Source organism: Strigops habroptila, chromosome 2, assembly GCF_004027225.2.
Source record: "Strigops habroptila isolate Jane chromosome 2, bStrHab1.2.pri, whole genome shotgun sequence".
Lineage (NCBI taxonomy): Eukaryota > Metazoa > Chordata > Aves > Psittaciformes > Psittacidae > Strigops > Strigops habroptila.
Window position 1 is genome coordinate 63,954,362 of NC_044278.2, and position 12,917 is coordinate 63,967,278.

Genomic DNA, 12,917 nt, shown 5'->3' on the forward strand with positions numbered 1-12,917 from the left:
AGAAGGGATGCCATCCAGAGGGACCTTGACACGCTTGTGAGGTGGGATGATGCCAACCTTATGAAGTTTAACCAAGCCAAGTGCAAGGTCCTACACCTGGGTCGGGGCAATCCCAGGCACTGCTACAGGTTGGGCAGAGAAGAGATTCAGAGCAGCCCTGTGGAGAAGGACTTGGGGGTGTTGGTTGATGAGAAGCTTAACATGAGCCGGCTTCAGTGTGCGCTTGCAGCCCAGAAAGCCAACCGTATCCTGGGCTGCATCAAAAGCAGCGTGACCAGCAGGTCAAAGGAGGTGATCCTGCCCCTCTACTCTGCTCTCGTGAGACCTCACTTGGAGTACTGCGTACAGTTCTGGTGTCCTCAACATAAGAAGGACATGGAGCTGTTGGAGCGAGTCCAGAGGAGGGCCACAAGGATGATAAGGGGGCTGAAGCATCTCCCGTATGAAGACAGGCTGAGAGAGTTGGGGCTGTTCAGCCTGGAGAAGAGAAGGCTGCGTGGAGACCTCATAGCAGCCTTCCAGTATCTGAAGGGCGCCTATAAGGATGCTGGGGAGGGACTCTTTGTTAGGGACTGTAGTGGTAGGACAGGGGGTAATGGCTTCAAAGTTAAACAGGGGAAGTTTAGATTAGATTTAAGGAGGAAGTTCTTTACCGTGAGGGTGGTGAAGCACTGGAATGGGTTGCCCGGGGAGGTTGTGGATGCTCCTTCCCTGGCGGTGTTCAAGGCCAGGTTGGACAGAGCCTTGGGCCACATGGTTTAGTGCGAGGTGTCCCTGCCCATGGCAGGGGGGTTGGAACTAGATGATCTTAAGGTCCTTTCCAACCCTGACTATTCTGTGATTCTATGATTCTAAATTACTGTACTGCGGGGAATTCTGCCATTTCAGACAGTTTTTGCTCCCTGCTTCATTAGTTACCTAAAATATGGATGGAGGTTAGATTTTCCCCCCAACAACTAAAAGGAATTTTGACTTCTACAAAGCATTCATCCATCCGACTGGGATTACTTCCACACTCTTCATTACTGCAGCATAGAAGACAATGGTTTGGGTTGGAAAGGGACCTTGAAGACCATCCAGTTCCACCCCCTTCTGCCATGGGCAGAGACACCTTCCACTAGACCAGGTTGCTCCAAGCCCCATCCAAACTTGCCTTGAACACTTCCAGGGATGGGGCAGCCACAACTCCTCTGAACAACATGTGCCAGTGCCTCAGCACCCTCATAGTGAAGAATTTTTTCCTAATGACTAATCTCAGTCTACCCTCTTCCAGCTTAAAGACGTTCTTTCTTGTCCCATCACCACACGCCCTTGTAAAAAGCCCTTCTCCAGATTTCTTGTAGGCCTCCTTTCAGTACTGCAAGCTGCTCTAAGGTCTCCCCTGAGCCTTCTCTTCTCCAGGCTGAACTAGCATCTGAGAATCCATGACCTTATGTTAGGTGGATAGTATGCAAAGGCTTTACAAAGGGTTAGCTGAATTTCCAAGGTATTTCAGAGAGGACAGCAAAGCCAGCAGCCCTTCTCAGGGATGTTAAGCCACAATGTTTACTTACGCTTCTTCAGTAAGAGCTTTTTTTGACTACCAACAATAATAAACGCTTACTGGGAAAAATAACCTTAGCATCCTGAACTCAGGAGAAAATCTTAATATTGTGCCTCAGCACTTCCTATACATGCTTTGCTCTGGTGCTTTTCCTTACTGTGTCATTCCTCCTGCTTGCTACATTTGGGACTTCAGTAATACCTGGGAAAGAAAGAAGCTGCGTGAAGCATTATTAGCTTAATTATTTTTTGACATTACATTGAATGGTTGCACTACTTTTGATACTCAGAAGCAAAAAATTATTAGCTTTTCTGAGCTATGGCTAGCACAGGTTGGGGTTTTTATGTAGGCAAAGCAAATAGGCTGTGAGGATGATAATAACCAACAGAATGCGCTCCAAGGATATTCAAATTTGTCTTGAAGCATTTCTATTACAGAGAACCTTTTCTGTATTTTATTCTGTGAAACAGTTTACAGTATTTTGTCTTCCTCTTTCACTGATATTACAATTAAAAAGATTAACTAAAAATACCCTACCAAAACATGAGTGGCGGAGCAGTCCGATTCAATTGTATTTATTCTGCATGCTCCATGAAATTAGGACACAGCTAATCAGCAACTGTGCTTAATTAGTAAAAAACCTATTTAAACCTAATGATACACATGGCCAGGGCTGCTGCTGCTTAATGGAGGCTGTAGTTCTGCTTAATTGGGATGTTTTCAGGTAATACGGTGGTTGAAACTGATGCTTTCTCTGACGTTTTGGGCTCACGGTGGCTCTCCCTCTCTCTCCCGCTGGGAACATTTCACAATTGGAGCTGACATAGCACCCAAAGGGCTCCCTCACTGCCACCTTTCACCTCCTGACTCCAGCACGAGCTCCTCGCTGCCAGCTGCCCTGCTGCAGAACAAATCTGCCTCCTGAGGATGGGGACTGCTCAGGTGCAAGGTCTGCTGCCAGCTGCCTTGAGCGTTGAAATGCTGCTTTTCAGTAGTTGGAAGGACTCTGTCATCAGCTGAAGGGTTCAGCAACACAGCATGGACCTACCTGTGACACCTACCACAGACTAGCAGTGATTACAGCTGCTTGAATGTTTGCAGTGAGAAATTCAAGGAGTTTGCAATTCCTGCTGCTGTGACTTCCTCCTCAACACCTCCTGATTTTATATACTGTATTAATGCTACCATACCTTGATCATTAGCCTGTGGGAAATGAGTCAGAAGCCCAAGCTCAGCCCCTAGGAGAGCCTCTCTCTCCCTCGAGCCTTTTGTTGGCAGCCTCAGTGGGAAAGGGTCACTGAAGGGTTCAGATGTTTTCTCATACCTGCAGATGATCTCCACACTGTCACAGCACTGTCACCCTGATAGGCAGTGTAAGGAATCATATCACAGAATCATACACTGGTTTGGGTTAGAAGCGACCTTAAAGCTCATCTAGTTCCACCCACTCTGCCATGGCTAGTGGGTGCTTCCACCAGACCAGGCTGCTCAAAGCCCTGTCCAAAGGAAGCTTGCAAACTAGCTGGTCTGTCATGCAGAAATAACAAAAGCTGGCTCAAAGGATGACAGTTTCTCATGGTCATTAAATTCACTGCAAATAACTAAGAAAGGAGGATTTGTAAAGACAGCATTTTAGACAAGATAGCAAAGCCAGAGCAAAGTTTGCCCAGTACACAGCATTTGGCAGCCTGTCAGTATAACATGAGATGGCTTCACTTCCATCAACAAAGAGCTTAGTGCCACGGCACAGTACCTCTAACTAATTAATTGTGCCCATCAACTGAAACTAGACCTGTCAAACAGTACCACGCCAGTCCAGCCAAACCTCAGGGTCAAGCAGCAGAACAATGGTGCAGCCTGTAACAGGGCGAGTTGGGAAGCTAACACGAGTCTTCGAAGATGCAGAAAGGGATGTAGCTCCAACCTGCTTTGCAGTTCAGCAGCTGTCTTTCGCAAAGGACTGAAATAGGGGAGACCACAGCTAGCCTTCAGTAGCTAGAAATACATTCATTTCAGGGAATATAAATATTGCTTTACTGATCCATCTTTAGCTGAACTTTCTTACCATACTCCTCTGCACCTTTGGTGTTTTCTTCCGGCTTTTCACATTCAAAATGCCCTGCAGGACCAGTGCAGGCACTTTATGAAAAAAGGCTTGGTTTGAAACCATGCCTGCACTAGTTTCTATATGAAGTTTCACTAGTACAACCCTGCTAGGTATCAGTGTTCTCAGTGCAGGTGTGGGAGGACAACAGAGCGGCTGGGGCAGAAAAGAAACATCAGCCACAACAGCAGCAAGTGGAGGGAGCAGGAATGGCCAGTAAGTGGGTAGGGAAAATAGAAAACCAGAAAGCTTTAGAGAAAAGAGAAGGGCAAGAGAGTAGAGAAGTAACACACCAACCCTAAACCACCTCAGGAGCAGACATGATTTGGAGTGGTCGTTTGTCCAGGGCAAGGATGGTGTAACAGTGACTGGGAACACCAATGCACATGCACACACGCTTAGTGTACCTATTCAGAAGTAAAACAGGACTTCTACTTGTCACTGTGATTACGTCTGTCTGGCAGGAAATATTTGTGCAAGGTGATGCCGTGCATCTTGGGGCTCTTAGGTACATCTTTAGAAAACACTGATCCCCTTCAACTGCCTCATGTTCGACTGGATCCAAAGCCTTGTCTCCCCCAGCAGAAAGGCCTGCTGGAAGACATCAGGAAAAAGCAGCATCACTTCAGTGGTACGGAAGCAAAACAACACAATTATAAATTCCAAGAGAATGCTGTGTTCCAAAAAAAACCCCAACCCCAGCTTCCCACATGCTCACAAGACTCTTGCCTGACCTACCGGATTTCACCACCTTTGAGTCCACAGCCTTGTTACTGCTGGTCCAATCCCCTTCTCACTTGCAGTGAAGGCCCGCAGGGGGACGAGGAGACGAAATCAGCTCAGCCACATTGGCCCCTCCAGCCATGCAGGTGAAGGCAACAGTCTGACCAAGCTTGGCTATAAAGCTAAGCCACAGGGGGTCTGGGTACCTAACCCAGCGCACAGCACGTCAGCCATAGCTAGTGCATTTTTGCGCGAGGCCACCATGAAGAACAGAAACGCCTACCCCGGAATAGCTGCAATAATACTTTGAAAATGCTGTAATGCAAAAGATCTTTCTGCTGGCAACAAACGTGGAATAATTTATATGCATAATGTAAAAGCATGAAAACAACTGAGCAAGACCACCATTTCAGATAAATGTCTGGGTCTGGGAGTAATTGCAAGCACAAAAGAGTGGATTTGGTTGGAAAATCAAATGCTATTTTGGCTCTCCTGCAACCTTGCTGGCCACAAGGTCTGTGAAGATTCCTTATCACGACTGCAATTTGGTTACCACTACAACAGTTTCAGGCTTCCAAGCAGCAGCTTGCTGGAGCTGCTGAGGTTAAATACAAACTTCCTTTTTTTTTTAAGCTATATGAATGATCATTAAACAGGATTGCTAAAGCAGCAAACTGTCAAAGTTGTTTCATTTATTTCTTAATATCACAGCTGTACAATTTTCATACATACAGCAGGAAATGCACATTGGTTACACAATGGCATTTGGCTGCATTTCCAAGTATAATACAGTAAGTGCAACTCCAGTTTAAAATGTACATTTATACAACTTAAACAAATTAAGGATTGCTACACTACTATCTGTGACAGTATAAAGCTTCATTTATGTGAAGTCTCATTACTAAACCACTTCCTGGTTAAATATAAAACATATTCAATCATTTTAAAATGGCCCTTGTGGTATCTTGGCCAGCATATAAAATATTTGTTGTGTAAAATTTAACCATTAACTTTCATTTTTGTAAAAAATAATCCTCTAAGCCTATTTAAACTCTTGCTAGGGAACTGTTATACTGACACTTTGTAGCAGGAACCAAATTTTACCCTCCTTTTATTTGCTCTCACACTGCTTACCGCTGAAAGAAGTTACATTTGTAATGTATTGCAGCTTTATTCAGATACAACCAGATTGCTGAACTATTGAACAATTTTGGCCAAAAGGTAAATAATATTTTTCATTAAAGAAAACAGAATTACATTGCAGAGATATTTGTCATCAAAATTTTAATGGGTAGAGTGCTACCAGCACTGAAAGAAAAGGGAAACAAAGATGGTATTAATTTATCTTTTAAGTCCCACCCAAATATTCAGTTTAAACTCTTATAACTTTACTTTTGGAATACATTGGTCCACAGACCACATTCTTGTTACAGTTTACCAAATGAAAACCAAAATTGCTTATTGCCGTCCCTGTAACAGGAATGGTTCAGTTTTAAACCTCCTTTAAAAATATACATTTTACAATCCTTTCACCTCAACAAAGGTGACACTGACAATAAATACACTGGTTTGGTGGTTCTGGTTTTATTCACTACGAAAAGTCTACAAACTACCTGTTGTAGGCCCTTTCTTTTTTAGACTTCTCCAATGCCTTGTCCATAGTTTTCTCGTTTTCTCCTCTACATTTGGGGCAGTACCATTTGCCCTTTGGTTTATGATTGAGTCCCACACAGGAAAAGTGAAACCACTCGATGGGGCACTCATCATTATCACATCCTATCATTTCTCCATAGGAGACTTGGTTGCACAAGCAGTATGTTGGCTCGTTAGGGTCAATAGGAAGGTCAGGGGGAGAAGCTTCCCTCTCTGCTTTTGCCTTAGATCGTTTCTTCTTCTTGGACGTCTTTGCTTTCTTCTCCTTTGGAGTTCCTGAGGTGATGTCATCATGATCATGATTATTTGAGGCATTTTCTCGATTCTCGTTGTTCCTTTGCCTCCTCGACCTCTTGTTGTTGGGCTTTTCAGCCTGCGCGATTGTCTCGTTCTTTGACTTATCTTGGCTGGCTTTCCCACTGTTTCCAGTGGTGTCATTAGTCTCTTGACAGGTCTCAAACAGTTCCACGTGGCTGTCCACTTGCCTCGTTCTGTTCTCAACGAGCTCCACCATCTGACTGACGATTTGGATCTTTTCATCCCCTAGTTCCTGACTCCGAATCAAGGCTCTCTGGATGCAGTGCAACATTCTCCTCTTCTGCACGGCATCTGTCTCTCGTTTAAATTTTTCATAGTAATCATCCAGGTCCTTCAGAATCTCTGCAAGGAAGAAATAAAAAGTATAAGTATTTTCAACAGGGAGAATGGCAAAACAAAGCCTTCCCGTATTTTTCCTTCCATGCAGCAACACCTTTTTGCAACGCGCAAAGCTGATCAAAGACAGATTCCCTGAAGCTGATATCTGACAAGTGGCTGATGACTCCAGTGGGTTACGTTTGCTCTGGTCGGTCCCGCAGGAATAGGATGCAAATGCTGATTTAGGGAAAAAAAAAGTGACTAAATATCATTTTATGCATGTTGACAATTCTTCCATTCAAACTTAACAGTAATTAAAAAATAACTAATTAAAATATGCACACATACCCCCCATCAAAAGTTCCAAAATTAACTGTAACATTAGAGGGGAAATTAATTTATTGGGGCTTTTTTTCTGGACATTTTCTGTCTAACAACATTAATATTTTTAGTGAATGACTGAGAGTGAGAGAGAAAGAAAGAAAGAAAGCACAAACCAGTGTAGAATCAGATGCTGGGTTACTTAATAATCACTCTCACACTTGACAGATGATACAGAAAAACCTCTAAATACGTGGGGCTGAAGGCTAAGCGATGGCAAGTTTCACCCACTACAGCTGAGTTGCTGACAAAGTGAGGGCACTTAAATCCCCAGGACTACAGAATTACGATCACAATATCCAAGATGTCCAGGTGATTTCCTCTCTATGCTTTCTGTAAAATACCTGTTGCTTACTTTCAGAACACAGAAATACAATCTTCATCATATATTTACTGCAGAGAAGGAAATAAAAAGAAGATAACATTAAAGACGACATGCAACACCCGGAGCAGCCAGAGCTTCCAGCTTAAAATGCTAACATTGAAAATACATTAGATCTTGAACTGCACTTCAAGGATTGTTCCAATGTTGTTTATAAGAAAAAACAGTGTTCAAAAGTGTTTCAAGTTTCAAGAATGGTTCTAGAAACCTATTTTTAAGCAGATGTTTTTGAGTTTCACTACAACACTTAAATCAACTAAAACATACAGGACACTCAGCATCTCCATACTAAGTCCTTAAAAACACGTAGGATGTTTTTCCTGCATCTCTTTTCTTGTTTGTGTTCTGTTTCTCACAGGTTAGAACATTCTGCCATAGAGAAGCCAAATACATCGAGATATAAAATCTAACCTCAATTCACCTGGCAGAAACCAGGATCTCTCACATGTGCAAATGGCATTACCAAAACTTTTTTAAACTTTTTTTTTTTTTTAAGAGACTGTGATACATATGCAACTAACAGCTTTCCTATGATTTAGGTTTTGTCTTGCCTGAGCAGATTTTTTGAACGCACATGTTCTTAATTTCCAGTGAAGACATGGAAAGTTTATGCCAAATTTGAGTTTAGTTTTTAGAGCTGCAGCCTATGCTTCTCACATGAGTTAAGCACAACCTGTCAGGTGGTACTGCAAAATCACCTACGTGACCAACATTAGTATTTCAATACATTATTAACTACCTTAATCAAATGCCTTCTTTTTTCTAACTACAAGAAAACCCCAAAGAAAACAAAACACTGCTACCAAAAAAAGAACCCCAAATGTACAGATTAAGCATTCAGGAGGACTAAAAATCCAGAGTTCAATTTTTTCAGGGGCTGAAATGCAAGTAGTTTTGTGTTCTAAGCTTTGGCACTCGACTGATGTCATCAGTTTAACCCACCTGAATCTGGCAGGTAGGTATCTTTCATGACGAATGCTCTCTCAATGCCACAAAATAACTAATGACTTCAGCTGGGTGTTACGAAAACTTCAGCTCTAGTATTGCGTATACACATTGGCACCACAGCACCTCCTATTATGCAGGAGAAATAGTTGACTGCAACGATTTTGACTTGTGCAAAGCCTTGCGAGCACGTCCCGCAGCGCGGACACGTTCAGTATGCAAGGTGCGGTGCGAGATGTGCCCGCTCACTAACGCGGGCAAACAGAAAGGGCTGCTCGGCATCACCGTCAGAAACACGTTACTCAAGCTATAAGGAGACGGCTAGACAGCTGTTTACTGCAGCTCGGAGGGGGAGGATTGCACCGCCGTCCCTCACAGCGGCGAGCTCGGCCGAAGCCGCCCGCCCAGAGGACACCCAAAGAGCCGCTTTCTCCCGGCGTGCTGCAGCACAAGGACCGACGAGCGGAGCTTAGCGCGATCTGCGTGTTACGCAATTGCTCCCCAGCTGTGCACGCACCCCCCCAACACCGCAAACACCATTCAAACGACAAAAACAGACGGTGCCGCACGCTGCGAAAGCTTTATTCCCGGACAGCTCCCTCGCCCGGGCTGGGACCCCACCGTAACGGCCGCAAGCGGTCTGGGCGGACAGAACCGGGCAGCCGATGGCCCAGCGGAGGGGGGATGCATCCCCGCGGGCAGGAGGATCGCAAGCCATGACGGGACGCCCGCGCTCCGCCGCCGCCTCCCGGCCGGCTGGGCACTACCCGCGGCGGTGTCCCCCACCGGGCACACGGCGTGCGGGACACGGGCGGCAGCGGCCAACCCGCGGGCTGGGGCGGGCCCGGCCCCCTCCCCGCCCCGGCAACCCGCGAGCTCGGCTGCCCGGGGACGGGAGGGCGCCGCCGCCACGGCGCGGCGGGCCCCGAAGGTCCTAAAGCAGGGCGGCCACCGCGCACCCACCCAGGCCGCGGCCGCGTCCCGCCGGGCCCGCGGAGCCGCCGCCTTCTCCTAGCAACCAGCGCGGCGGCCCCGCCCCGGAAGTGACGGCGCAGCTATTGTTCTCCGGCAGGAAGCGGGCGGCGCGTCCGCGCGGTTGGCAGCATAGCCGGGAGCCAAGCGAACGGGGGAGGAGGCGGCGGGCGGTGCCCAATCAGAGCGGCCGCCGGGGAGAGCCCGCCCCTGCTGGCGCGGTGTTCCCAATCGGAGCCAGAAACCACCAGAAGCACCCCTAACAGCCAATGGCAGCCGGCAGAGCGAGCTTGCGCCCGCCCCCGCCAGCCCCGCCGCGCCACTCACAGGCAGGGGGAGGCGGGAGGAGCGGCGCCCCCCGGTCCCGGGCACACGTCAGTCACGCTCCGAACGCCCAAGGTTGGCCTGCCCGCTGCCGCCGCCGCAGCCAATCAGAGCGCGCGGGGCGGGGCAGGCCGAGCTATTCAAATCAACCCCACGGAAAAGTTGCCTCTCCCAACGTCACGCGGAGGCGGGGCGCAGAGGCGGAACAGCCCCACCGAGGACCAATGGGCGTAAGGGGAAGGGCCGCGGCCGGCCGGTGGGGAGGTTCCCCGCCAATCAGGTGCGCCGGGGGCGGGGCGCGCCGCGCTATGCTAACGAGGGGCGTTGATAAAAGCCGCAACGCCGCCGCTTCCCCAGCAAAGCGCGGAGGTGCCCGCTGCAGGCAGTGGCGCGCTCCCGGGGGGCGCCAGAATCGCGTTGCCCGCCCTGCCCTCTCCTGCTCCTCCCTGCCCCGCCAGCCCTCGCCCCCCGGGAAGTTACCCACGGCCCCTTGCTCCGGCAGTTGCCGGGCTACCCGGCGAGCGGCCGGGGGAAACGACAAGACTCACAGCCCCCCCCCCACCCGCCCTTAAGGCCACATGCACGGTGGCGCGCAGGCCGGGGGAGAAGGGGTCCTCCCCGCCTGGCACCCCGGCTGTCACCGCTGCCGGCGGCACCGAGTAAAGCCCTTCCCCCTCCCCTTCCCGAGCGGACACCGGCAAGCAAGTGACAAAACTGGCCCGAGCCCCGCGCAAACCGGCCTCCCCTCCCCTCCGCCTGTGGGGCACGGGGACGGCGTGCCCCGAGTGCCGGTAGCGCGGGAGGGGAGGCAGGAAGGAAGGGAAGGGGCACTTCAGCCTCCAGCACATCCGTAAACCCGCCGTGTCCCCCCCACACGCACACCCCGCACCGCACACGGCAGTCCCGCGTCCCCCCGCCCCACGGAGCGGGGCTGTTCTGCGGGGTGAAACGAAAGGCACCGAGGAGGGAGCGAAGAAAGCGCACCCTGCCCCCCACTCTCGCCTAACCCCCCTCTCCTCCCTCCTTCCCTCCCTCTTTCCTTCCCTCCCTCCCTCACTAGCTGCCTCTCTCCCCTACTACAGCCATAATGAATACTGTACATTCCTAAATGTTGTGCTGTAATCTCTCCCTCTCTGTCCACCCAGCACTTTCTTCCGTACCCCGAAACCCTTCCACCTCAGCCCCGCGGCCGGGGACGGCCCCCCTTTGTGCACCGCACACCCCACTTCCCTGCCCCCGCCTTCTTGGCCACCAATTTACACAGAAAAGCAGAGTCCTTGCTTAATAAGAGAAGCTGGAGACCTTTTGTTCCGCCCCATGACAAGAGCTAACGCTGCAGATCAGCCCCTCTCCCTCCTCGGATCTCTCCTCCCGGCTTTCTCCCTCCTTTCACCTCCCAAAAATAAAACTACCATCCCTGTGGGGTGCAGAGGGGCAAGCGGAGCCGAGGGTCAGCTCTGAAGAAAAGAAAGGGAAAGACACCCTCCCCCTCCACCCCCCGGAGCCCCACACCACACACACGGACACACAGAGAAAGCACTTACCTTGATATTTGGCGTCAATTTCCCTCATCAAGGAGACATTTCTCTGCAGATCGAAGGGCATAGACTCGATGGAGTCCAGATAATCCTCCACATAGTTCACTAGGTGAAGCTGGTCTCCGTTTGCAGGACTCAACATTTTCATCCGGCAAAGGGGGGGGGGGGGGGAAGGAAAAAAAAAAATCTTCTTCCCCACACCTCTCTGTCCCTGCCCGTGCGAGAGCAAGTGCTGCTCCCTCCACAGCCGGTAACCCCGGTGAACGGCTCACTCCCTGCCCACCTCTCTCTGTAGCTCCCCCAAAAAACCGAGGGAAGCTACATCTGACTCCTCTTGTGTGAAACAGAGGGAGAGAGAGAGACACACACACACCCTCCGCTAGTCCCCTACAGCCAGCAGCAGCTGATTGAATGGCTGTCGTTGTGGGTAATTCACGAAGGAGGTGGTAGGAACAATCAGAGGGATTTGTGTGTGTGTGTGAAGGGGGGGGGGGGGAGGAGGAGGAGAAAGGAGAGGGGCTTAAACCAGCTCCTCCGAAACAATCTGGAAACAAAATGTGCTCTGCAAAGTGTCTGTCAGGAGCGGCGGCAGACCCTCTGCATGCGCCAGCGCCGCTCTGCTCCGCTTCTCCTCCGCTCCCCCCTTTCCCCGCTCTCCTCCTCACCGCCGCCGCCGCCGCTGCTCCCCGGCGATATTAACGCAGCACTCCTCGCTCCTATACGCCGCACTTGATCCAACGTGGAAAACCCAAATACCAGTTTCAAACACTTGGGAAACATTCAGCCCCGCCACGCACGGCGCATGCGCACCCCTCCCAGCGCTGTATACACACACACACACACACACACACACACACAGAGCGAGGCACACTCACCGCACACACGGACACACACACACACAGACACCCCATCCCCCTCCCGGAACCGCGGCGGGGCCAGCGCTCCTCTGCATATTCATCGTCCCTCCTCACGTTTGGGGAGGGAAGGCGGCGGGGATGCGCTCGTAGCGAGGGGGGCGGGCGGCTCGGTGGGGAGGAAGCCCCCGCGGCCAGCCGCCCGGCCGCCGTGGGGAGGAGGGAAAGAGGCAGGGAGGGGGGCGGACGCTCCGAGTGAGGCGAGCGGCCGGCGGGGAGGCTGAGGGGGAGCGCGGGGCCGGGCTGGCGGGGCAAGTTGGGTGCTTTTGCGGTAGGACACGGACTTTGGAGGAGTCTCTCGCCTTTCTCCACAAGGGAGCCACTCCCAGGGCTTCCCCAGGAGGGACGGGGTGAGGGGGTAGCGGTGGTAACTGTGCGACGCCACGGCGGTGCCTGCGCCGCCGGACGCTGAGCTGAAGCGCGGCCTCCCTCCTCAGCAGGGAACCGCATCAATCATCCCCAACGGCGGGCGACACCCGCTCCAGCCAATTGCCTCTTCCTTCGTGTCCCGCCCCGCAGCCCGTTCTGCCAATCCCCGCCAGAAGGGCGGGCGGGCGGGCGCCGCGGTGACAACGCTGCCCGGGATACCGGCCGCGGCACAAGGGGCGGTAACGTGCGGGGAGGGAGGAGAGGCGTGCCCGCGCGTGCGCGCTCCCCACGGCGCGAGGAGAAAATGGCGCCGTGCCTTAGCGCGCCGCGTTCGCCTACGTTTCCCAGTGGGCTCCGCGCGGTGGCGGTGCGGCCGAGCCGCTTCACGCGGGCTGCGGCGTGGGAAGGGTTAGCGGCGCTTGTGGCGGTACTT

General features: G+C 51.2%; 1 protein-coding gene across 3 annotated transcripts; it reads right to left on the minus strand.

The window, feature by feature from the left end:
• Window positions 1–5,042: 5,042 nt before the first annotated feature.
• Window positions 5,043–12,227, minus strand: ING1 (inhibitor of growth family member 1). 3 transcript variants are annotated; one of them, XM_030477027.1, is made up of 2 exons: window positions 11,208–12,227; window positions 5,043–6,683 (listed from the first exon to the last, which is right to left on the minus strand). In XM_030477027.1, the coding sequence occupies exons 1-2, from the start codon at window positions 11,347–11,349 to the stop codon at window positions 5,980–5,982; spliced, it is 846 nt and encodes a 281-aa protein (XP_030332887.1). In that variant the 5' UTR covers window positions 11,350–12,227; the 3' UTR covers window positions 5,043–5,979. The 3 variants fall into 3 exon arrangements, with proteins under 3 accessions (XP_030332887.1, XP_030332889.1, XP_030332888.1); XM_030477029.1 differs by lacking the exon at window positions 11,208–12,227 and adding an exon at window positions 9,667–9,691; XM_030477028.1 differs by lacking the exon at window positions 11,208–12,227 and adding an exon at window positions 6,775–8,481.
• Between the last annotated feature and the right edge of the window lie 690 nt (window positions 12,228–12,917).

Coding starts and splice junctions, on each gene's coding strand:
- ING1 (XM_030477027.1), bottom strand. CDS start 11,349: ATGAAAATGTTGAGTCCTGCAAACGGAGACCAGCTTCACCTAGTGAAC. Junction 6,684..11,207: donor AATTGACGCCAAATATCAAG/GTAAGTGCTTTC, acceptor TCTTCCTTGCAG/AGATTCTGAAGGACCTGGAT.